The following is a 26,833-nucleotide window of genomic DNA, read 5'->3' on the forward strand; positions in this document are numbered from 1 at the left end:
AGTTTTGAATAAATCATTCTTTATAAAAAATTATTCTTCTTTTTCCAAGATTATTAAAGTGGTTGCTCGGAATTTGATTTTATTTCATATGGGAAACATCTTTATCGTAGCAGAGTAACAGCTGGAAAGCAACGTAAACTTAAAGTGAAGGTAAACTTTGGTGATTGAAAGATGTTTTTTAAAAATACTATTAAAAACAGGGGCACTTTCATTCATCAAAGTTTACAAAGCAGCCGTTTTGTTAAAAAAATTACCTTTTTTTTCTTTTCACAGCTAGAGCAGCTCCACCCACCTAGAGATCCTCTATTCACACGTCAGCAATGACTAATCCTGCTTCCTCCAATCATAGTTTTCCCTCAGGGTAGTTATTGCCTGTGGCCATGCTGTGATTGGAGGAAGCCGGATTAGTCATTGCTGACGTGTGAATAGAGGATCTCTAGGTGGGGGAAGCTGCTGTAGCTGTGAAAAGAAAAAAAGGTAATTTTTTTTTAACAAAATGGCTGCTTTGTAAACTTTGATGAATGAAAGTGCCCCTGTTTTTAATAGTATTTTTAAAAAACAGCTTTCATTCACCAAAGTTTACTTTCACTTTAAAGGGATATGAAACCCAACAAATGTATTTTGTGATTCATACAGCATACATATTTAAAAAAGTTTCCAGTTTACTTCTATTTTCAAATTTGCTTCATTTCCGTGATATTTTTTGTTAAAGAGATACCTAGGTAGGTGCCTGGAGCACTACATGACAAGAAATAGTGCTCTTGCTAATGGATAACAGTCTTGCAAAACTGCTGCCATATAGTGCTCCAGACACATGCATGCTCCTGAGCTTACATCCCTACTTTTCAATAAAAGATACCAAGAGAAAAAATAATAATAATAGAAGTCCATTCAAAATTTGTTTAAAATGACACGCTCTATCTGAATCATGAAAGAAAAATGTTGGGTTTCATGTCCCTTTAAACAAAGCTAAAGTAGTTAAAGGGACATTAAACCCATTTTTTTTCTTTCATGACTCAGATAGAGAATACCATTTTAAACAACTTTCTAAATTACTTCTGTTATCTATTTTGCTTAATTCTCTTGATATTTCTTCCTGAAAAGCATATCTAGATAGGCTCAGTAGCTTCTGATTGGTGGCTGCACATATTTGCCTCATGTGATTGACTCACCATGTGCATTGCTTTTTCTTTAACAAAGCATATCTAAAGAATGAAGCAAATTAGATAATAGAAGTGAATTGGAATGTTGTTTACAATTGTATTCTCTGTCTGAATCATGAAAGAAAAAAATGGGTTTAATGTCCCTTTAAAGAAAAAAAGTTAAGCTTTCATACTTATTGGCTGACACCGGAATCGTGTTTATTAATTTATTTGTTGTTAAAGAGACATTCCTTTATCAATTTTGGACAAATTCAGCGAATATGGAAAAAATTTGTTTTGTTTTCCATTCATCCAAACACAAATGCGCATCTAGTACATAACGCACACTCCCTCAACTTACAAAGTGACGCAAAAGTCTAAGTGAGATAGGTGCTCAAATGAACACAATAGAGTGTAAGTCCGTACCAGATACAATATATAACTCCCCCTCTCGTAGGATTGCATTGTTATATAACATTTTAACATATTAGCATAATTGGTGACCAATTTGGGCATAAATAAATTTGTGCATACACAGAGGTTTTTCTGGGACAGAGGCAATAAATAAAGTGTTATGAACATAATATCCAGTGGTAATGTGCGGCAAAAATGGTGACTCAACAATTCAAGTGGGCACTTATGCTTAGACATAAAAAAAATAGTAGGAGCCATTGGCCCCTTATTGCCACCCCTTTGGGCACCAATGTAAAAGGTTAGTGTTTAAGATTAGTACATATGAGCCAATGTTAAATTCATCTACTAAAAGCCATATCGTGTGGCCTATGGGTGTTTCCACTTTTCAGGATCGCAGGACATTACACTGCTGGGTACAACTACAGTAGCAGGTTACTATTCGCCATACTATAGCTTTTCTTCCTGTGCCTACAGCTCCTTTCAAAGCTATTGTCTCATTTTAGCTCTTGAAAAGTGCTGGTTAGAGACGTTACTGCAGCTTCACACTGGGTGGCGCTATCCTAGAATTCAGCTACACCCTGTAACAGAAGTGGTGCACATTTACAGCTCATTGATATCATGCAAGGTACAGCTGTGAAAAATATTTCCTTGTTCAGTTAGAGAGAACTGAAAAAAGATTACACCATATGCACTCTTTTAATCCCTCCAGTAATTCTCTGCTTGGTTTCCACAAAATGATAAAAAAATATCAAACTTTATTTAGAAAAATTTAAAAATGGGTTGAATTAAAAATATTTTGCCAGTAGTGGTCTAACCAAATAGAATATATGCATATCTCAGCATTTGTACCCTATTCTGGGTAACAATTTATAATGAAGAAAAGAGAGAAAGTTGCTCAGTTATAATAATGAACCAAACCTACTATATAGAGGTACACCATCATATATGGTATCATAAACACACTGGGGTCAACAATCTGTTGTGTTAGTTGATCAAAGCGTTAAGTGAAAGAGGAAACGTGGGTGTGGGTTGGGAAAAAATTTGTTTACAATTTGAATACAAACAATGCTTGTTCACACAGTAATCCCTCCGAAATGACCTACTGCTCAGGATTCTAAACAGGCTAGCATTTAGCTGCCAAAAAGCATTCCACCGTTAATCTTCTCAGCAGCGCAACAAAACGGGTTACCAGCACTTTCAAATAAGTGACAAGGAAAAAGTCCAAAGGCAAGGAGGATAAGTAAAACTTCACTTCACCAAGGCTGGTGGTTCGTTCCAGGACTTGCTGCTTCTAGTGACTCCTTTGGTGAAAATATTGTTTTAACGAAGTTTCAATAAAAGTGAAGTTTTACTTTTCCTCCTTGCCTTTGGACTTTTTCCTAATTCTTTCTAATTTGGAGCGGAGGCAGCTCCTGCCCACTTCTGGTAGTCACCAGTCAGCATGTCTATCCCCAGGTGTATTGCAGCCATATTGGCAACAAGCGATTATACTACACAATACCGGAGTTCATTGACGGACGTTGGTGAGTGAATACCATTTGAACTTTCCTTATACGGTTTATACCCATATGAATCTTACACTGTGGATATGTACTCTTAAAAAAATACGTAAAGCTTAATCACTGTCTGGCAGTATAACATTTTGCCTAAATACTATCATAGCCCACTTGTAGTGCCTGATTCACACAGGGGTGGAATATTGTATACACAGCATACTGGAGAAGACTACCTTGGTTGGATTGTGGCCTGAGACCATTGTATGTTAGCTCTTATTGGAACTTTCTTTACAAATAATTTGTTCTGATTTGTACAACTTTCAAAGCAACTATCTCTACTTTCAAATAAGTGTGCAGATTAGACTCACGTCTCTTTAATTATCCCAGCACTTCAACACCCGGACATCTGCCTTCCGCATTCACTCACCAATAGTTTTACTTGCCGTCTGGTGCTCTGCGTTTGATTTTATTCCACTCACCGCATACCGGGTATTGACCTACTGAGTCGTCTATGACCGGCCCCCACATAGCACTTAATTTATTAACTTAACACTTTATGAAATAAATTGACAGACACGTAATTTGTGGTATAAAATTCTGGCCACAGCCTGTTTATTAATTTAACATCAACTTCAATAACGCAATAAATAAAAGAAAGTGCAATAACACCCAACAAATCCCAACTCTTTATGCGCTAGCATCATTTATACGTGCCCTTTAACCCCACCCCAGGGTTAGTCCTTCATCACTGCCAGACCAGGCCGTCTTTCTGCTCAACTGGACCTCGCAAGGCGCTAAATCCGTTCCATCCACCTTATACCAGCTCCAAGGGACCCCGTGCCCAAGAAGCAAATTACCTAGCTCTCCCCACCCCTTGGGAGAGGCTAAACACCAGCCATTTTATGCCTTGGTCTGACAATTGATGATGCTAGCACACCGCCCCCACAGACAGTGACTACTCAACCAACCATAAGAATTTCTAACTTAAATTGGGGAGGGAGGGACGGAAACTTCGGGAGCTCCTTCCGCGACCAAGTAAGTTTCTTTACTGGCCCTGCTTCTCCCTGCGCTGACCTGTACCTTCTTCCTGGGGTGACTCCACCCACCGACTGGGCCTTCTCCTCCCATCCGGTCAACTGGCCCCTCCCACTACGTGCCTCCGCTTCCGGGGCCCACCATGACCTACTGAGTCGTCTATGACCGGCCCCCACATAGCACTTAATTTATTAACTTAACACTTTATGAAATAAATTGACAGACACGTAATTTGTGGTATAAAATTCTGGCCACAGCCTGTTTATTAATTTAACATCAACTTCAATAACGCAATAAATAAAAGAAAGTGCAATAACACCCAACAAATCCCAACTCTTTATGCGCTAGCATCATTTATACGTGCCCTTTAACCCCACCCCAGGGTTAGTCCTTCATCACTGCCAGACCAGGCCGTCTTTCTGCTCAACTGGACCTCGCAAGGCGCTAAGTCCGTTCCATCCACCTTATACCAGCTCCAAGGGACCCCGTGCCCAAGAAGCAAATTACCTAGCTCTCCCCACCCCTTGGGAGAGGCTAAACACCAGCCATTTTATGCCTTGGTCTGACAATTGATGATGCTAGCACACCGCCACAAACTGGGAAGTCACCACTTCACCAGTTCCGCCACCCTTCACATCAGCAATTGGAGTTTCTCACGAATGGCCAGAATGAAAAGCCGTATTCCAAATTCGTTTAGATGAACTCCGTCTTGTAAATAAAATTCACCTTTTCCCACATCCTCTAGGTCCTCATGATGGATGACTGAACCGTTAGTTTTTTTTTATGAATGCCGCAATCAACTTGTTCACCTTCCGCCTGCTGTTATCTAACCTACTTTGATCCCAGGCCCCTCTCCAATGTAATCGTGGCACCATTGTGGACCACACAATCCGCAGTCCCGGAAATAAATCCCGTAAACGTGACAAATCCCTCTTAATCCTCCTGACTAGCTCTTTTTGTGGAAGGGAACCCAGATCGTTGCCCCCGGCATGCATTACTAGAACGTCGGGCCGAGGAAAATGCCTGGCATAACCCACAATGGCAGACACGACCTGTTCCCATCGCATTCCCCGAATACCAAACCACCTTAACACCGCTTTTTTCTTTTGAAATCCTAGCTGCACGCCGTCTTCCTTGGACCCTGCTGCCCTTTGTGCCCAATAAATAAAAGAGTGGCCCACCAACCAAACCTGCAGCGGATCTGAAAAAAGAGGGACGGAAAAGATGTTGCATTAGGTTTTTTGACTCAACAAATGAGGACGTACGTATGCCCAGAAACACTTGGAAGACCACCTCCCTACCCCTTTTACTACCTCTTCCCCCAAACCCAAAGCGGCTGCTTCCGTTGCTGCGCCTATCCTAAAGGAATGTGAGTTGAATTCCTTTGGATTGCGTCCCATGACATCTAAAGCCCTAGCCAACACTGTCCGAAATTGATACTGCGACAGCGCCTTACCGTCCTCGTGCATTAGCAACGACCCTCCCACATTTTGTCTCACTGCCAAAAACCCCCTCAATGCCCCGCACTGGCATACTTCCACCCCCGTAGGATAGAGAATTACCGTTTTGCCCTTCCCTTCCTGATCAGTTTTTGATCGTCTTAACAGTAAGGACATATAAGCATCCGTCAAACCCACGTCATCAATACACAAGCCGCCTTGTGCCTTCTTTGAGCAACTTATCAGCTCAGAAATCCTAAATGCTCCGAAAAAGGCCAAAGCAAAGGCCGTCTGAAAAAGGCTCTTTCATAAGCCGAGTTACACACCCCTTCCAGTGCTTTCCAAAGGCGTGACAACAGCGTGAAAGAAATCGGCCGGCGACTATCCGCCCCGCCCCCTTGCCTCCTCAAGCCCTTCATAATTTGCCGAATACAAAACATTTTTGTGATGTCAACAACCCCCAACAAGTTAAATCGGAAGGCCAGAGCAGTCAGCCGTTTGTCAATGGCTGAGGGAGACAACCCGCACCCTTTCCACTGCCAGATCATTCTCAACAAAAGGTCTTGACACCTGTGGTCACCCTCGACCATATTGTGCTGACCCAGCAGCGACTCCCATTCTTTCCAAAACTTTGCATAGACTCTCCAAGAATTCGGAGCCAATGAAGATCTCACCAATTCGGCCAATCCTCCGAGCCAAGGCTCCACAAGTGTTCCGGCACTTCTTTTCCCACTTTGTCTGCCAGTGGAGCCAGTGCCCGAAATCGCTGCCACTGAAAACGAGAGAGTGCATCAGCGACCGAATTCTGAACCCCAGGCACATGTTTTGCTTTGACCCCGATATTTAACCTCATACACTGCAGTTCAAACACCCTCAACAACCGAATCACCGGAGGAGAAGATGAGGACAAACTATTAATTGCTGCCACTACACCCATATTGTCGGTGAGGAACAGGATCGACTTGTCCCGTAGTTCCTTTTTCCAAACAAACAGGGCCACCAGAATGGGAAAGAATTCTAGAAATACCAAGTTCATTATAACCTCACTCTCAATCCACTCCTCTGGCCAAGCTGCTGCGCACCACTCCTTGCCAAAAATTTCACCAAAACCTCTGCTCCCTGCCGCATCCGTCATCAACCCAAGTTCCTCACATGAGACTCTGGATGGCTGAATCAAAGCGGACCCATTGAAATCTCTAAGAAAAACTTTCCATACTTTCAGATCTTTTTTTAAGGACAAAGTTAACCGAATGAAATGATGTGGCTGCTTAATGCCCGCTGTTGCCAGTGATAACCTGCGACAAAAAACCCTACCCACTGGGATGATACGGCATGCAAAGTTTAACTTGCCGATCAAGGACTGCATCTCCACTAGCTGCACTTTCGAGGCTGCTAAGAAATGCAGGATCACCCCAATCAGATCTTGTACTTTGTCGACCGGAAGCCTGCATTCCATCAATTCCGAGTCGATCGTAATGCCCAGAAAACTCAGGACCGTCACTGGCCCCTCGGATTTTTCCATCGCAATGGGCACCCCAAATTCCTCCGCCACCCGGTAAAAAGTATCTCTTAACACTTCACAAACCATCGAACCTGAGGGGCCCACGAATAAAAAATCGTCTAGGTAGTGTACCACAGACGCGAAACTAGCCTGTATCCTTACAACCCACTCCAAAAAAGTGCTAAAACTCTCAAAGAGTGCACACGATATGGAGCACCCCATGGGTAAGCACAGGTCAACAAACACTTTTCCCTCAAAACAACACCCAAGTAACTTGTGTGAAGTCGGGTGCACCGGAAGTAAACGAAAAGCTGACTCAATGTCTACTTTTGCCATCAAAGCACCCCCACCCGCCGCTTTGACCAGAGCAACCGCCGAGTCAAAAGAGGCGTATTTTACCGATGCCAATTCCGGTGGGATTCCATCATTAACCGATCTACCCTTTGGGAAGGACAAGTGATGGATCAGCCTAAATTTTCCAGGATCCTTCTTTGGGACTACTCCTAACGGAGATAGCCGTAGTCCTGGAAAAGGCAAAGAATCAAAAGGTCCCGCCATCCTGCCCAACCCCACTTCCTTAAAAAGCTTGTCCTTAACCACTTGAGGCCACTCCCTAGCTGATTTCAAATTCCCTGCAAAATGATCAGAACCCCCAACAGAGGGGATGATGAAACCAACCATAAAACCATGTAGTAGCTTTGCCGCCTTTTCCCGACAGCCCCAACTACTGGCGTAACGGCCTAGCCAGGGCTCCATCTTTTCCGCCCTGATTGGGGACAACCCCTTCTTTAGGCATCTCGGCTCTCCCACTAACCTTTCCTCTCCTGAAGCACTTTGCGAAGGCGTGTGCTCCACCACACCCTGAGCAATCGTGCTGGAACTTACAGGAAGCTCCCCATTTACACTGTCCCTCATTGTATGCAAAGCAAAACCCCTTTTTGCCCATGGCTTGTGACGTAGCTGCGGCTGGACTGCCGGCTCCTGGCCGAAAGGACTGCCCCGCTCTCAGTGGGGTCATAATTTTGAGCCATAGCCCCATGTCTCGGTCATCACACCTCATTGTAGGTTTTACCGCTAGTCTCTGACGAAAATGTTCGTCATATGACCACCATGCCAAACCACCATACGTTTGCTGTGCTGCAGCGATTTCATCCAAATAACAGAACATTGGAGCTCCATGTTCCGGAAACCTCTCTGCCATAACACTGGCATAAATTACAAGTGCCTGAAACCAGTTAGAAAAGGTTTTGGGGAGCTTCCTATATCGCTTCTTTCTCTCATCCTCTTCCTTCCTAACGATGTCCTTTTTGGATTCATCGGACACTTCAAATGACTGCTCCAAAGGGAGCAATGAAAATAATTCTATATATTCTCTGGCGTAGATCTTTAATCTGGCATCCTTCGTCAGATGTAGACCTAACGGACTGATCGAACACAGGCATGATCGAGCCATCGCTGTGTCCGCCACTCAGAGCTCCGAGAGTTCAGCCGCCGCCTGTTGCGCCACTGTAGGAACCGTAGCCATTACTGACACCTCACTGCCTACTGCGCCGGCCTTATTAGGCCCCACATAAGTATTAGCCACAACTGCCCTATGCTCTTCTATCCCCAGAGGGACCCAAGCCTTTTCTTGCGGCAGTTGTGTGTTCACAGGAACAGCCGAAGTCTCGACTGAACGCAGCAGCGCCCTCAGCCCTTCCACTAATTGTATAGACAAGTTATCCCCACTGCGCCCACCCCCCCTCAACTGCAAAGGAGATAAGTTGTTACCTGCTACCGCCGCCACCGCCGTTGCTTCCGATGGATGTACTCCCATGCTCTGAGACCGTTCCACCACTGGGTCTCGTTGTAATGGACCACCACTCTCTCGAGGAACCTGTAATACATTAATTGAATGATCCCTGGATAACGGTACCGTACTTTCCATTGACACCATATCCGTGCTCCTACTTTGTTCCCTTACTATTCCCCCCCTCACAACAATGTTTCTTGCCCAATAGCCACTTTTCTTACCCTTATTCCCCACTGAGTTATTACCTTTTTTAAGTATTGCTCTCGCCCCCCCTTCCCTATTGCAGGCCTTGCTGGCCGTCCGCACCCTTTGCCCAGTTGGAATTCTAATCGCCCCTCTACCCCTGCTCACCACCCTCCCGTGGTGTAAAGTGAGCCCCACCCGCTGACCTGTTCCCTTACCCCTTTGTGTGCCCACACCTACCAATCTCGTAACCGGGGGGTGTTCAGTATCCGCTTCTTCCCCTGTATCCAATCTGATAGTGTCCGTCCATGAATCTGCTAGGCGGAAAGGCTCCTCCTCGCCGCCGTCCCGACTCCTATTACTTTGTACTCTGGACACCATCATACCTGCTATAGACATATGCTGGTTAGTACTCCCTTCAGACCTCCCCCCATAAGCATGTCCCACATGACCCACACCCATAGTTCCCCCTTGGTCCTCGTGGCCCCCCCTAATGCTCTGCCCACTGGTTCCCCGCTTACCCCCCCCTGTTGTCGGGTGAAGGTGGGACCATATCTTCCCCTTCTGATGAGCTAGGGAATGATTCTATCCTTAATGGGTCAATACACACACTAGGGGGCCCTTTTTTACTGGTGCCCCTGCCCACCGTGTTACTCTTAAGTGGCCTGCCTGCTTTATGCGACGTCTGGCCTGTTGCCGCGCCCTTTTCATTAGCTCTCCCTCTGTCTTTGTCTGTAATAACCTGTATTTCTCTCCTAATTGTATTGATGTCCCCCCCTATCCTCTCGGAGAACAATGGTGGACTAATCCCCCCCACCCCCTCCGGCCCCACCCGATGCGTCACCCTCATTTGTACTCCTAACATTCGACTGCTCTCCTCCCCCCTACTTTGAATAATTTGCCGCCAAAATTTCCCTTAACTGCTCCTCGCCTGCGCCATTCACTCCCTGCGTTAACCCGCTCGATTCATTACCCCTAGCTTCCCCCGCACCTAGTGCGATACCGCCCGACAACACATTATCCCCCGGTATTGACAATAGTAATGGCCCAGTTGGGCCGTGCCTTATTTCCTGGGACATACCTCCACCAGGCCTACGGCCTTGTTCCTCCACTACCGCCTCCACCATTAAGCGCTGTGCCCCATCTGCTGCCCCGGCCTCTTGTGACCCTGCTGCTACTCCGGATCTCTTACCCGGCCTCACCTTCTCCCTGCTCAGGCTCCGTCTGCGTCGCGTCCCTTGAGGCCTCTGCTCAGGACTGAGCCGATTCGGAGGCCGTGTTCGCCGCACCGGTCTTGCTTTTGGAGCCGTCGCCGACCTCTCATCCAAGATCTCCTCGTCATTCCCCAGAAGACTTGCGATCCGGTCCTGCATCCATGATGACCCTCTCTCATCTGCCACGGCCCGAATCCTCGCCAGCATCTCCTCGATATCCATGATCCACGGTCTTCGTAACTTCTTCCAGCGAAAACTTCGGGAGCTCTTTCCGCGACCAGGTAAGTTTCTTTACTGGCCCTGCTTCTCCCTGCGCTGACCTGTACCTTCTTCCTGGGGTGACTCCACCCACCGACTGGGCCTTCTCCTCCCATCCGGTCAACTGGCCCCTCCCACTACGTGCCTCCGCTTCCAGGGCCCACCAGGAGCTGTAAAACTTGACCGCAATGCTCCGTTTAGCATCTCTGATCTACATCCGTTGAGAGGCTCGGCTCTCATGTGTCACACACCAACCAATCACAAAAAGCCTTGAACCAGTGTGGAAACGGCTCTGTCAGGAATAAGCTGGAAATACTGGCTGATTTGAAGTCAAGAAACAAAGGCCATGACCACGGCTACGTGCTGAAATGCGTAGGCTTCATCCAAACATGACACATTGTTGGTGTCATATACTCAGTGTTTCTTTTTAACCTTACTAAAAAAAATGTATCTTTTTATTTTTGATTCGCTGGACACCTTTGTTTCTTGATCACAATTTATAATCTCATGTATTATAATAAATCTGGGTTTGGTTAGAGCCTTGTCTCTAAATAGATAGGTATTAGATCACGAATTTTCTTACATACAGTACTATGTATTACAGCTTTAACAACTAGGGAGATAGCAATATGTTCTATTTTATAATGGAATTGAAGACCTATTATATATTACTAATCTGGGACAGTAACTTAATATGTTTTACCACCATGTGTTCCACTTATTTTGTAACAGTGGATTAAGAAATTACTGCTAGTATTGTAATTATATTTAGAAAGGAGACATATATTAGTCAGTTATAATGTACACTGTCTCTTTAAAATATACTACTACATCTAGTAAAGTTCTCCTTTCTTAAATACCACTGCTAATAAGTGTTCTCACATTGTAAAAAAATCTTTATAGAGTTACATAGGGATAATAATCATAATCCCCATTTATTACCATCTTTACGTTAAATAGGAATTGATAGATATAGTCTTGCAGATAGATTGATGCAGGTTATGTGAAACAATAACTGTGGTCACGGATTGCACAATGAAATACTTTTGGTTTGTTTATTTCACTGAATATTAAGATTACAGCTTACATTTACAGGGTATCTGGCTATATCTATTATTTCATCATGTTTATTTTCTCTATATTATTTTATTCACTGAAAGTAGCAGCAGTTGTTATCTGGTACATCTTATGCAATGTTCAGCATTTAATAGGAGTTACAGACGTATCACTCCCAAGCTGTGGCGTACTAACTAATTATTACACTGTTGCTTCTAATCAGTTTGGGATAGTGCTCAGAAATAAAGATGTTTATATTAGACAGAATTCTAACTCCTATACCAAAGAACATAACTCTGCAACAATTTTCTATTTCTAACAAATAATGTATCTAGTAAGTGTGTTCCCTCATCATATCATAAGGCAGTCTCTATCGCCATTATTATTATATTATATCCCCTTATAAATCTCAGGTGTTGTTGCGATTATAGTTTCACTCGATGGATATTTTTTTTCCGATGGATAAAAATTAGAGAGAGCTAATTACAAACAAATCCAAATATATACCCAAATTGAATAAATCAATACATATAGCAATCTTTAATGAAATAATAACTAAAGAAATTTCAGAATTATGAGATGATGTACTGATAAAGAAACCCTCAGATAAAGGTGGTAATGTGGTAATATGGCCAAAAGACATGTGCCTAAGAGAAGTACATAAACAACTCAGAAATAAAGAATGTTATTCTAAATTATTATTTTATCCTACAGAAAGATTCCAGGAACAATATAACAAAATTATATCTGAAGCAAGAAAAGATGAAATCATATCATCAGAAGAAAGCAAATTCTTAACAGTAATCAACCAAAAAATTGCCACATTTTACATCATACCAAAAATCCATAAAAATCCAAACATTCTCCCAGGCCGTTCGATAGTCTCAGGTATTAATAACTTAACAGAGAAAGGTAGTCAATACATCGACTATAGACTCAGAGAATTTGTGACACAATTACAATCTTTTGTGAGAGATACTATGGAATTACTACATCACTTGGATAGCATCCAAATGAAAAATGAGAGACTCTTAGTTACAGCAGATGTCCAAGCTTTATACACCACCATAGATCATACATTGGGTATAGAAGCAGTAAAAAGATTCCTGATTTCATCATCAAGAGAAGAAAAATTACACTACTGTTTCATACTACAATTATTAAACTTCTTACTCAACCATAATTATTTTGTTTTTGATCAACAATTCTACTTACAAACAAGGGGGACAGCAATGGGGATGGCATGTGCACCAACACTTGCCAACCTCTTCTTGGATGGTGGGAAAAGCATACACTCTTTTTGGATGAAAATGCAGAATTTATAAACCACATCCCTCTATGGATAAGATACATTGATGATGAATTCTTCATTTGGGAAGGTTCGTCTGAAACCCTCAAGCAATTCCTCAATCAGTTAAATGCAAATAATTTAAATATTAAACTTGCCTGGGAGTATAACTACAATGAAGTTACACAATGAAGTTACCTTTTTGGATTTAAAAATCTGAAAAGATGAATCAGGAATTATACAGATGGACATATATAGAAAAAAAACAGCCACGAACAATATCCTACACTCCACCAGCGTTCATTCACCACATACGGTAAAATAATTACTAATAGTAGAATTCCTAAGAGTCAAGAGAAACTGCTCTGATGCTGAAACATAAAATTTGAGCAGATGAACTGCAACAAAGACTGAGACAAAGAGGTTACAGCAATCGCTGGATAAAAAAAGCAAGACAAAGAGCAAATGTCACTAGCAGACAGGAACTATTACAAAAAAAGAACAAAATAAAAGATGAACAAGATTAATAGTCACCTATTCCCTCCACACTCAACAAGTAATCAATATTTTACAAAAACACCTAAAGATTCTAAGAGCAGACCTTCTTCTCAATCAAATCATAGGAGACAAAATCCAGGTAGGATACAGGCAGACCAAAAATCTGAAAGATATATTAAGTCCAAGTCACTTTGTCAAAAGGAAGACAACAATTAACCCAATAGCAAAAGATAACTTCAAATGTAGAAATTGTTCAATCTGTAAACATATGCAAACCATCAAATTAATAACTGACACATTTGGAAAGGTACATAAGATACAGACATATCAACTTCAACACAGAGGTGTCATATATGCAATTAAATGAAAATGTAATTTACATAGGAATGACCTCAAGAAAATGAAGTGAGGATGTTAGAACACTTGAGTGATATAAGGAGGGCCAACAAGGATAAAAAGGAAACGAAAAACAAGTGTAGCATCCCATTTCCTTACTTGCCAAAAGGACAAAACTATTGAATTCCAATGCTTTGGCATAGAAAAAAATAACAATGGGAATTAGAGGTGGATATCTGGAACAAACCTTATTAAGAAAAGAAAGTCGCTGGATTTATCTGATGAACCTAGTACAACCAGAAGGCCTCAATGAAAAAAACAACTTTTTTACATACCTGTAAATCCATTTTACATAAAAGTAGAACTTCCATCTAAACTTACATACAACAAAGTCAGACTTATGAGAAAATGTTGTATCCGTGATATTTAAAGAAAAATGAGCAACATTATTAAAAGTACAGGATTCATAATGATATTACATTTGGCCACTATTACAATAATATATATAAACTTAAATGTCATGTCGCCTTGTGATCTGAAGAACTTTAATAAACACTGAACCATTTCCCCAAGTCCCTCTCCCCTCATCTCTTTATATTCTTTAATATTTTTTTATTGTTTATATTCACACAATTTATGCTACACTAATGTACTCACTCCAATGGAAGACACTATTCTTCTTACAACATATCACTGATTTTAAATAATTTTCTGTCACCTTATCTTTACCAATTTGCATAAATTATAACAGCTCTCATAAATACCATAAAGATATTATTTTTTATTAACAATGGCATTTTCAATTGAAGTAAAAAATTATATCACTGATATCATTATGATCACAAAAATACTAGTAATGCCAACACAGATTAAATTGTTTTTAATACACGATTAGGCATAACACATTATGATATAGCAATGATTATGTCACATAGTATGAAATTACCATTATTCGATTCTGAACACACATATATACACTATATGACAAAATATAAGAAAAAGAAGCCAAGAAGACTCAGCCTAGTGGATTAATATAAGAAGACAATAGGCAAAAATATAAATATTGCCCAAAAGAAACCAAGATTGATTATTATTGGATGTTAGGATACGCTCGAGAGGAAGTACGTTTTACAAAAGTACACAGAAATGTATTATATCCGTATACAAACTATTAATTCTATGAAGCGTATAAGGATGTCAGTACTACTCAAATATTATCCCATAATCAGTGGTGGAAAAGATATGTAAAAGATCCGATTTGCCCCTAACGAGAAAGAGGCGTGGTTTTGAGCATAAAAAGCCGCCAGTGACGGGGCACCTCTCCTTTTGAGAAAGCCGGAAAAACATGTTAAAAGGACACTGAACCCACATTTTTTCTTTTGTGATTCAGATAGAGCATGCCATTTTAAACAACTTTCTAATTTACTCCTATTATGAATTTTTCTTCATTCTGTTGTTTTCTTTATTTGAAAAAGAAGGCATCTAAGCTATTTTTTGGTTCAGACCATGGAAAGCACTTGTTTATTGGTAGGTGAATTTACCCACCAATCAGCAAGAACAACACAGTGTGTTCACCAAAAATGGACCGGCATCTAAACTTACATTCTTGCATTTCAAATAAAGATACCAAGAGAAAGAAAAGAATTTGATAATAGGAGTAAATTAGAAAGTTGCTTAAAATTGCATGCTCTATCTGAATCACGATAGAAAAAATTTAGGTTCAGTGTCCCTTTAAGGGGAGAGGGCATGTGGGAGCCTTAATTGAAAAAAATGCTAGAACATGGTACAAACCAGATATGAATTAGATTAAGTCTGAGTCACAATCATATGCAAGTTTAAGCTATCGATAGCACTTTAGGTATACGCTAATTAACTTTAATTAAGTCTGGAATTAAGAAAACTGAAAGGAGCGTATATTTGAAACTGAGCAACGAGTGAAAATATAATCGCAACAACACCTGAGATTTATAAGGGGATATAATATAATAATGGCGATAGAGACTGCCTTATGATATGATGTGGGAACACACTTACTAGATACGTTATGTGTTAGAAATAGAAAATTGTTGCAGAGTTATGTTCTTTGGTATATGAGTTAGAATTCTGGCTAATATAAACATCTTTATCTGAGCACTATCCCAAACTGATTAGAAGCAACAGTGTAACAATTAGTTAGTACAGCACAGCTTGGGGAGTGATACATCTGTAAATGCTGAACATTGCATAAGATGTACCAGATAACAACTGCTGCTACTTTCAGTGAATAAAATAAACATGATGAAATAATCAGGGGCGTATTAAGGCATAGGCCAACAAGGCCGGTGCCTAGCGCAGCAGATTTTTAAGGGGCAGCAGAATTTTGAGTCCCTAGGGCCACTCTACTGAACTCATGGCCGGGTGGCTAAATCAACCAATTACTAATGACTTAAATGGCTGGCCCAGCTATTGCTATCCTATGGGATTGTATGTGGATGCGCATGACGTGGTGACAGTGGAGGCGGAGCTCACTTGCGCAGCCTGGCCTGGACTGAGAGGGAATGCGGTATTCTTCCTGGCTCCACCGCGTGATTGAGACTCACACAGACTACACAGTGCAGTGTGCACTACAATGTGACCACTGTGAAACAGCACATGCTTTTCTCCCTTCAATACATCTTCATTAGGCATTAAAATACTTAAACGGATTAGTCACTAAATACTTGTACATTTACTGTTTGTCTATCTGTCATACATGCAAAGAATAAGTATTTATTGCTGAATCTATACAACTATGTGACTTAAAACACAACTGAAAATATGTTGTATGCATTTAATACATTCAGAAACAATACAAGTATATACTTTATTATGATTATATCATGTGACTTTATCCCCTAGGATACAATTCCTAAACCTATCATAACTACTGTTGTATTTTTTAAGTACTTTTAAAGGCCAGTTTGTATATTCATTACATATTTATCCAATCAGATATTTTGCTTAAATAACTGTCAATCACCAAAGAAGATGTTTAAGGTTAAACAACTACCTACTGACAAACTATTATACAGTGAAGGATATTTTTTTCTGATATAAACACTTTAATCATCTGACTTGCAAAATAATGTCTTAATATATATATATGTGTGTGTGTGTGTGTGTGACTAGAGTGAATGCAAGCCCTGGTGAACATCTACTTAAAAAGACATTTTATATTTTTTTACACCCTGCCCCAAAAATATTGGGGTCGATCCGATAAAAATCGTCGCCCGCAAAAGCCGGCGACGCCAATAATTGCGCGGATTTGGTATCCTATATACGGCGTAAGCTAGAAGTTACGCGCGTATATTTCTGCCGTTGCCCGCAGTTTTTTGGGCCATAGGCAGGTATACCAAACCCGCGCAGTTTGGTATCCAATATGCAGCGTAAGGACTTACGTGGCGAAAATGGAGAAAACTTACTCCATTTTCACCTCGCCACAAAAAGCAGCCGTAAGAAGCCTTACGCTGACTATTGGAGCCCCGTAACTCCCTAAACTAACTAGAAAATAAACCTAACACCTAACGCATGCGCAATGTCTATCTTCCTGTCAACCGCGATCCCCCCCCCCCCCCCCCCCCGAAATCCCTAATAAAGTTATTACCCCCTAAACCCCCGCTCCCGGACCCCGCCGCCATCTACATAAACTAACCCCCTACTGTGAGCCTCTAAAACCGCCGCCATCTACCTTATCTATCCCCTAATCTGACCCCTTACACCGCCGCCACCTATATAAAAATTATTAACCCCTAATCTAATCCCCCTATACCGCCGCCAGCTATATTAATATTATTAACCCCTAATGTAAGCCCCTTACACCGCCGCCATCTCTATTAAAATGATTAACCCCTAATTTAATCTACCTACCCCGCCGCCAGCTATATTATCTATATTAACCCTAAGTATATTATAGTTAATATAGTTATTACATTATATATATTAACTATATTAACCCTAATTATATTAGGGTTAATATAGTTACTATAGTATTTATATTAACTATATTAACTCTATCTAACACTAACACCCCTAACTATATTTATATTAAATTAATCTAATTAATTTATAAACTAAAATATTCCTATTTAAATCTAAATACTTACCTATAAAATAAACCCTAAGATAGCTACAATATAATTAATAATTACATTGTAGCTATGTTAGGGTTAATATTTATTTTACAGGTAAATTGTTAATTATTTTAACTAGGTATAATAGATATTAAATAGTTATTAACTATTTAATATCTACCTAGTTAAAATAATTACCCAATTACCTGTAAAATAAATCCTAACCTAAGTTATAAATACACCTACACTATCAATAAATTAAATAAAGTACAAACATCTATCTAAAAATACAATTAAATTAACTAAACTAAATTACAAAAAAAAACAAACACTAAATTACAAAAAATAAAAAAAAGATTACAAGATTTTTAAGCTAATTACACCTATTCTAAGCCCCCTAATAAAATAATAAACCCCCAAAATAAAAAAAATTCCCTGCCCTATTCTAAATTAAACATATTTCAAAGCTCTTTACCTTACCAGCCCTTAAAAGGGCCTTTTGTGGGGCATGCCCCAAAGAATTCAGCTCTTTTGCATTCAACAAATACAATCCCCCCCCCCCCCCATTACAACCCACCACCCACATACCCCTATTCTAAACCCACCCAAACCCCCCTTAAAAAAGCCTAACACTACCCCCCTGAAGATCTCCCTACCTTGTCTTCACCACACCGGGCCGAACTCCTGATCCGATCCGGGCGATGTCGTCCTCCAAGCGGCAAAGAAGAATTCTTCCTCCGGCGATGTCATCCTCCAAGCGGCAAAGAAGAATTCTTCCTCCGGCGACATCTTCCTCCAAGCGGCAGCAAAGTCTTCATTCTTCCGGCGGCATCTTCAATCTTCTTTCTTCGCTCCGCCGCCGCGGAGCATCCATCCCGGCCGACTGCTAAACTTGGAATGAGGTACCTTTAAATGACGTCATCCAAGATGGCGTCCGCCGAATTCCGATTGGCTGATAGGATTCTATCAGCCAATCGGAATTAAGTTAAAAAAATCTGATTGGCTGATTGAATCAGCCAATCAGATTCAAGTTCAATCCGATTGGCTGATCTAATCAGCCAATCAGATTGAGCTCGCATTCTATTGGCTGATCGGAACAGCCAATAGAATGCGAGCTCAATCTGATTGGCTGATTGGATCAGCCAATCGGATTGAACTTGAATCTGATTGGCTGATTCAATCAGCCAATCAGATTTTTTTAACTTAATTCCGATTGGCTGATAGAATCCTATCAGCCAATCGGAATTCGGCGGACGCCATCTTGGATGACGTCATTTAAAGGTACCTCATTCCAAGTTTAGCAGTCGGCCGGGATGGATGCTCCGCGGCGGCGGAGCGAAGAAAGAAGATTGAAGATGCCGCCGGAAGAATGAAGACTTTGCTGCCGCTTGGAGGAAGACGTCGCCGGAGGAAGAATTCTTCTTTGCCGCTTGGAGGATGACATCGCCGGAGGAAGAATTCTTCTTTGCCGCTTGGAGGACGACATCGCCCGGATCGGATCAGGAGTTCGGCCCGGTGTGGTGAAGACAAGGTAGGGAGATCTTCAGGGGGGTAGTGTTAGGCTTTTTTAAGGGGGGTTTGGGTGGGTTTAGAATAGGGGTATGTGGGTGGTGGGTTGTAATGGGGGGGGGGGGGGGATTGTATTTGTTGAATGCAAAAGAGCTGAATTCTTTGGGGCATGCCCCACAAAAGGCCCTTTTAAGGGCTGGTAAGGTAAAGAGCTTTGAAATATGTTTAATTTAGAATAGGGCAGGGAATTTTTTTTATTTTGGGGGTTTATTATTTTATTAGGGGGCTTAGAATAGGTGTAATTAGCTTAAAAATCTTGTAATCTTTTTTTTATTTTTTGTAATTTAGTGTTTGTTTTTTTTTGTAATTTAGTTTAGTTAATTTAATTGTATTTTTAGATAGATGTTTGTACTTTATTTAATTTATTGATAGTGTAGGTGTATTTATAACTTAGGTTAGGATTTATTTTACAGGTAATTGGGTAATTATTTTAACTAGGTAGATATTAAATAGTTAATAACTATTTAATATCTATTATACCTAGTTAAAATAATTAACAATTTACCTGTAAAATAAATATTAACCCTAACATAGCTACAATGTAATTATTAATTATATTGTAGCTATCTTAGGGTTTATTTTATAGGTAAGTATTTAGATTTAAATAGGAATATTTTAGTTTATAAATTAATTAGATTAATTTAATATAAATTTAGTTAGGGTTAGATAGAGTTAATATAGTTAATATAAATACTATAGTAACTATATTAACCCTAATATAATTAGGGTTAATATAGTTAATATATATAATGTAATACCTATATTAACTATAATATACTTAGGGTTAATATAGATAATATAGCTGGCGGCGGGGTAGGTAGATTAAATTAGGGGTTAATCATTTTAATAGAGATGGCGGCGGTGTAAGGGGCTTACATTAGGGGTTAATAATTTTAATATAGATGGCGGCGGTGTTAGGGGCTCACTTTAGGGGGTTATAGATATAATATAGCTGGCGGCGGGGTACGGGAGCGGCGGTTTAGGGGTTAATAACTTTATTAGGTTGCGGCGGGGTAAAGGAGCGGCGGTTTAGGGGTTAATAGCTTTTTTATTGTTAGGCTAGTGAGGGGGGATAGCGGATAGAGGGTTAGACAGTGCGGGCTATGTTAGGGAGGCGTGTTAGACAGTGCGGGCTATGTTAGGGAGGCGTGTTAGACAGTGCGGGTGTTTTAGACTTTAGTCAGGTTTTATAGGCGCCGGCAGATTCTAACGTGGCGCAAGTCACTGGCGACGCCAGAAATTTGTACTTACGCAGATTTCTGGACATCGCTGGTTTGTGAGACTTACGGCACGTTAGCATCTGACGGCGACCTATATGGGATGGCTCGAGTTGCGAGCTGAAACTGCGGGCGACGCCGGTTCCCTCGCTTGCGCCGCAAACTGCGATCGATATCGGATCGCGCCCATTATGTCTAAAAAAAAGGCCTTAAACCTGGGGTGGGGTGGGGGGGGCAGCAGAATTTTGAGTGCCTAGGGCAGCACAAAACCTAAATACGCCCCTGGAAATAATATATATATATACTGTATAGCCAGATACGCTGTAAATGTAAAAGGTAATCTTTATATTTCACATAACCTACATCAATCTATCTGCAAGACTATATCTATCAATTCCTATTTAATGTAAAGATGGATATAAATGGGGAGTATGATGATTATCCCTATGTACCGCTATAAAGAATCAGCCCAATGTGAGAACACTTATTAGCAGGGATATTTAAGAAAGGAGAACTTTACTAGATGTAGTTGAATATTTTAAAGAGACAGTGTACATTATAATGACTAACATATAAGTCTTCTTTCTAAATCAAATTACAAAACTATAAGTAATTTCTTAATCCACTGTTACAAACTAAGTGGAACACAGGGTGGTGAAACATATTAAGATACTGTCCCAGATTACTAATATATAATAGGCCTCGAATGCCATTATAAATTAGAAGGAAATATTGCTATCTCCCTAGTTGTTAAAGCTGCAATACATAGTACTGTGGGTAAGTAAACTTGTGATCTAATACCCATCTATTTAGAGATAAGACTCTAACCAAACTCAGACCTATTATAATACATGAGATTATAAATTAAGACCCATATCATGGTACAAACACTGAGATATGTATATATCCTATTTGGTGAGACCACTACTAGCATAAATGTTTTTAATTCAACACATTTTTAACAATTTCTAAATAAAGTTAGATATTTTTTTTTTTTAATCATTTTGTGGAAACCACGCAGAGAATTACTAGGGGGTTAAAATAGTTCTTATGTTGTATCCTTTTTTCAGTTCTCTCTAAATGAACAAGGTAATATATAACTAGATACATATCACCTTTTAGCCACAACAATTATTCCATGTATTAAAGGGACAGTCTAGTCAAAATTAAACTTTCATGATTCAGAAAGGGCATGCAATTTTAAACAACTTTCCAATTTACTTTTATCATCAAATTTGCTTTGTTCCCTTGTTGGTATTTTTGAAAAGCTAAACCTAGGTAGCCTCAAACTGTTTTCTAAACCGTTGAAAACCGCCTCCTAGCTCAGAGCATTTTGAAAGTTTTTCACAGTTAGACAGTACTAGTTCATGTGTGTCATATAGATAACATTGTGCTCACTCCCGTGGAGTTATTTAGGAGTCTGCACTGGTTGGCTAAACTGCCTGTGTCAAAAGCACTGAGGTAAGGGGGCAATCTTGCAGAGGATTAGATACAAGGTAATCAGAGAGGTAAAACATATATTAATATAGCTGTGTTGGTTATGCAAAACTGGGGAATGGGTAATAAAGGGATTATCTATCTTTTTTAAACAATAAAAATTCTGGTGTAGACTGTCCCTTTCAGAGCCTGAGGAGTATTGAAAGTGGCCATATCCCTCATACAATAAGATTCCTAGGGTAGTGCCATCTAGCTTATCCAATTTCTTAAACTACAGCTGTGAAAAAGCCAGCAACGTCACTGATCTGTGAAAGTGCAATGCTTTTGTCTCAGAATGCAGCAGTCAGGGGGAAACTACGACTAGGCCCCTGAGGGTGGGGGCCCAGCTTAAAAACAAACAAACAAACAAACAAACAAAACATTTTCCAATAAAAAACTTTGACCTGCCACTGCCTGCACTGATATCATGTGAGTGTGACATGATGCCTCGCTAGTGTATCTGACTACAGGGGTTAGTGTTTCTGTTTTACCCATTGGTGTTTATGTGTGTGCGTGTGTGTGTGTGTGTGTGTATGTATGTATGTGACTGTGTGTGTATTTATGCATGTATGTGTGTGTTTGTATTTATGCATGTATGTGTGTGTTTGTATGTATGTATGTGACTGTGTGTGTATTTATGCATGTATGTGTGTGTTTGTATGTATGTATGTGACTGTGTGTGTATTTATGCATGTATGTATGTATGTGTGTGTTTGTATGTATGTATGTGACTGTGTGTATTTATGCATGTATGTATGTATGTGTGTGTTTATGTTTGTGGAATCAGCAAATTACAGACCTTGTTACTAGAGCACGGGGGGTAAACAGTGTCACTATACAGTACCACTATATGCAGTACGGGGGGGCTGGACCATGTCACAGACTACTGTGTTCACTTTATAAAGTACTGGGGCGGGTAGGGTCAGGCCAGCCATCTCACCGGCAGATTATAGACTGTGTCACTAACTCATTATTTACAGTAATGGTGGGTTAAACAGTGTCACTATATACAGTCCTGGTGGGTTAAACAGTGTCACTATATACAGTCCTGGTGGGTTAAACAGTGTCACTATATACAGTACTGGTGGGTTAAACAGTGTCACTATATACAGTAATAGGGGGTCAGACCATCTCACAGACTGTGGACACAGGGTACCTCCTTTTGTAGACATGTAATCTGATTCACACTTTTTTTCTGTGTTAAATGTAAAAAAAAATTAAAAAAAGATATGTATCAAATTCACATTTTTTGGGGGGTGGGGGGGCCTTCTTAGATTCTTGCACCTGGGCCCTGTGGTTTCTAGTTACGCCTCTGGCAGCAGTACTTGTGTACCAAGATAGCGGTGCCCAGAATAAAGATGCAGAACTTTACCAACTGGTTTAACTAATGGGTTAAAATAAGAGAACAGCTTTAAAGGTATAGGAGGAAAAGTAATAGCATTTTAATGTTCCTTTAAAGTTTAACCCCTTTTATATTATGAGCCTATACATGTCCTTGTATCTGTCTGAAGCTTTATTAATGGCTTCTGATTAAAGACAAATGACTATACTTCCTCATGCTACTCTACTGTCTGTAAGGAAGACCTTTATGTTTAAAAAATATTAAAAAGGTAAAACTTCCATAGAACCTATTAGGTAGTTTTAGAACAGCTGACTCTACCACTGCTACTATATCAGATGATCCACATTCAAAACTTAAAGAGACATGAAACCCAATTTTAAACAGCTTTCCAATTTAATTCTATTTTCTAACTTGCTTTGTTCTTTTTGTATCCTTTGTTGAAAATGATACCTAGGTAGGCTCAGAATCTGTGAGCTAGCTGCCGATTGGTGGCTGCACACTCTTGTCATTGGTTTACAAATGTTTTCAGGTAGTTCCCAGTAGTCATTGCTGCGCTTTCAATAAAGGATGCCAAGAGAATAAAGCAAAATTGATAATATAAGTAAATTTAAAGTTGTTTAAAATTGTATGATCTATATAAATTAGAAAAACATTAACCCCTTAATGACAGAGGACTTACCAGGTACGTCATAGAAAAATACTCCCTTAATGACAATTGACGTACCTGGTACGTCCTCTGTTCTCTGAAGTGCTGGAAGCGATCATGATTGCTTCCAGCTGCTTCCAAGGGATTGTAGTGATGCCTCAATATTGAGGCATCACTGCAATCCACTATTTTACTTACCGATGCAGAAAGGGCCACTCTGTGGCCCTCTCTGCATCGGCCAATGATGCTAACAAATTCGTTGGTGGGTGGGAGCATCTTTTGGCTATATGACCCCCAGTTAGCCAAACCGATCTGACACTGTCGGTTGTTGTGACCGGAGGGGTGGTTGCGGCGGGGGGGGCGGGGGGGCGTGCGCGTGCGCGCGCACGCAAATTATGCATCAATATGAAAGTGAAAAAAAAAACGATATAGATGCAGGGGGATCTTAGTTCTTTAGTAAGGGATCTGGGAGGGGGAGGGATATAGATCATTTAGGGGGGCCAGCTACACTACAGAAAACAAGTATTTCAGTATAAAAAAGTAAAAAAAAAACTATTTTGGGGGGCAAATTGGGTACTGGCAGACAGCTGCCAGTACCCAAGATGGCGGCAAATAGGTAGAGGGGGAGGGTTAGAGATATGTATTGTGGGGGATCAGGGAGATTGTGGGGGATCAGGGAGGTTGTGGGGTAAGGGGGGATCCATCACTGCAGACTGTATGAAAAAAATAAAAAAATAATAATAAATTATTTTTATTTCAGTACTGGCAGACTTTCTGCCAGTACTTAAGATGGCGGTGACAATTGTGAGGTGGGGGAGGGAAGAGAGCTGTTTGAGGGGGTCAGGGGGGGATCAGGGGGTGGGATGTGTCAGGTGGGAGGCTGATCTCTACGCTAAAGCTAAAAATTAACCCTACAAGCTACCTAATTAACCCCTTAACTGCTGGGCATATTACAAGTGTGGTGCGTAGCAGTATTTAACGGCCTTATTATTACCAAAAAGCAACGCCAAAGCCATATATGTCTGCTATTTCTGAACAAAGGGGATCCCAGAGAAGCATTTACAACCATTTGTGCCATAATTGCACAAGCTGTTTGTAAATAATTTCAGTGAGAAACCTAAAATTGTGAAAAATTTAAGTTTTTTTTTTTATTTGATCGTATTTGGTGGTGAAATGGTGGCATGAAATATAAAAAAATGGGCCTAGATCAATGCTTTGGGATGTCTTCTAAATATAAATATATACATGTCAAGGGATATTCAGGGATTCCTGAAAGATATCAGTGTTCCAATGTAACTAGCGCTAATTTTGAAAAAAAGTGGTTTGGAAATAGCAAAGTGCTACTTGTATTTATGGCCCTATAACTTGCAAAAAAAGCAAAGAACATGTAAAAATTGGGTATTTCTAACTCAGGACAAAATTTAGAAACTATTTAGCATGGGTGTTTTTTGGTGGTTGTAGATGTGTAACAGATTTTGGGGGTCAAAGTTAGAAAAAGTGTGTTTTTTTTCATTTTTTTCCTCATATTTTAATTTTTTTTTTATAGTAAATTATAAGATATGATGAAAATAATGGTATATTTAGAAAGTCCATTTAATGGCGAGAAAAACGGTATATAATATGTGTGGGTACAGTAAATGAGTAAGAGGAAAATTACAGCTAAACACAAACACTGCAGAAATGTAAAAATAGCCATTGTCATTAAGGGTAAGAAAATTGAAAAATGGTCCGGTCATTAAGGGGTTAAAGGGACACTGAACCCAATTTTTTTTTTCTTTCATGATTCAGATAGAGCATGTAATTTTAAGCAACTTTCTAATTTACTCCTATTATCAAATTTTCTTCATTCTCTTGGTATTTTTATTTGAAAAGCAAGAACGTAAGTTTAGATGCCGGCCCATTTTTGGTGAACAACCTGGGTTGTTCATGCTGATTAGTGGATTAATTTAACCGACCAATAAACAAGTGCTGTCCATTGTTCTGAACCAAAAAAGTTTAGATGCCTTCTGTTTCAAATAAAGATAGCAAGAGAACAAAGAAAAATTGATAATAGGAGTAAAATTGAAAGTTGCTTAAAATTGCATGCTGTATCTGAATCACGAAAGAATAAAATTTGGGTTCAGTGTCCCTTTAATAAAAGCAAAGAAACAGTTATCTGGAGATTGGCTAAACATTTAATTGTTTCTGTTTCAGCAGTGTTGGGAAACTGCAAGTATTGTTTGTTTTCTGATATACACAATGACACATGAAAGTAACTAAGTACTGTTGGTTAAACAGTGAGATCATATGGGTGTTGCCTGAATATAACTATTATTATATTGATTAGAACCATGAATCTGCTTTGCTTATTACAAAGACTAAACAATTTTCTTTCTTTTCTGTATTTCTGTATTTCTTTATACACACTGTATGTTTCTGTATCTTGATATACTCAGGTACATATGGATATGTATCTTTGTGTTAAAATGCTATATTTGGTAAACATGTTGCTCAATATGCCTTAAATTATAGAAAGAATATACTCAAGCAAGAAATGTATATCATGTACTGCGGAGAATGATGCAATGATATATAATTAATATTATTGGAAACAAGGGTTGTAAATCTTGACATGTTGTGTTTCTCCTTTTAGCTTGAAGTGGGTTATTACCACTTATAATTTTCCAAGTGATAATAGAGAGAAAGATAACATGTTTCTGAATTCTAGAAATTAGGGTTGCACCGATCCTATTTTTTTTTTAGACCGAGTACAAGTACCAATACTTTCTTCAAATATTCGCCGATACCTATTACCAATACTTTTTTGGACACGCACACACACACACTCACACACAGACACATTC

At 40.0% G+C, this 26,833-nt stretch overlaps 1 protein-coding gene across 2 annotated transcripts in view; it reads left to right on the top strand.

Annotated features, from left to right (window-relative positions):
• DAPP1 (dual adaptor of phosphotyrosine and 3-phosphoinositides 1) overlaps positions 1–26,833 on the top strand; it is a 267,600-nt gene that overhangs the window by 233,102 nt on the left and 7,665 nt on the right. The window contains exon 7 of one of the 2 annotated variants that reach the window (XM_053703480.1): positions 12,245–14,224. The exons of the other annotated variant lie outside the window; for it this stretch is intronic. Within the exon in view, the coding sequence (XP_053559455.1) occupies positions 12,245–12,328 (84 nt within the window). The 3' untranslated portion in view covers positions 12,329–14,224. Of the gene's footprint in view, positions 1–12,244; positions 14,225–26,833 lie in introns of those variants that run through there. 2 annotated transcript variants of the gene reach the window in all.

The sequence above is a fragment of the Bombina bombina genome, chromosome 2 (genome assembly GCF_027579735.1).
Source record: "Bombina bombina isolate aBomBom1 chromosome 2, aBomBom1.pri, whole genome shotgun sequence".
NCBI lineage: Eukaryota > Metazoa > Chordata > Amphibia > Anura > Bombinatoridae > Bombina > Bombina bombina.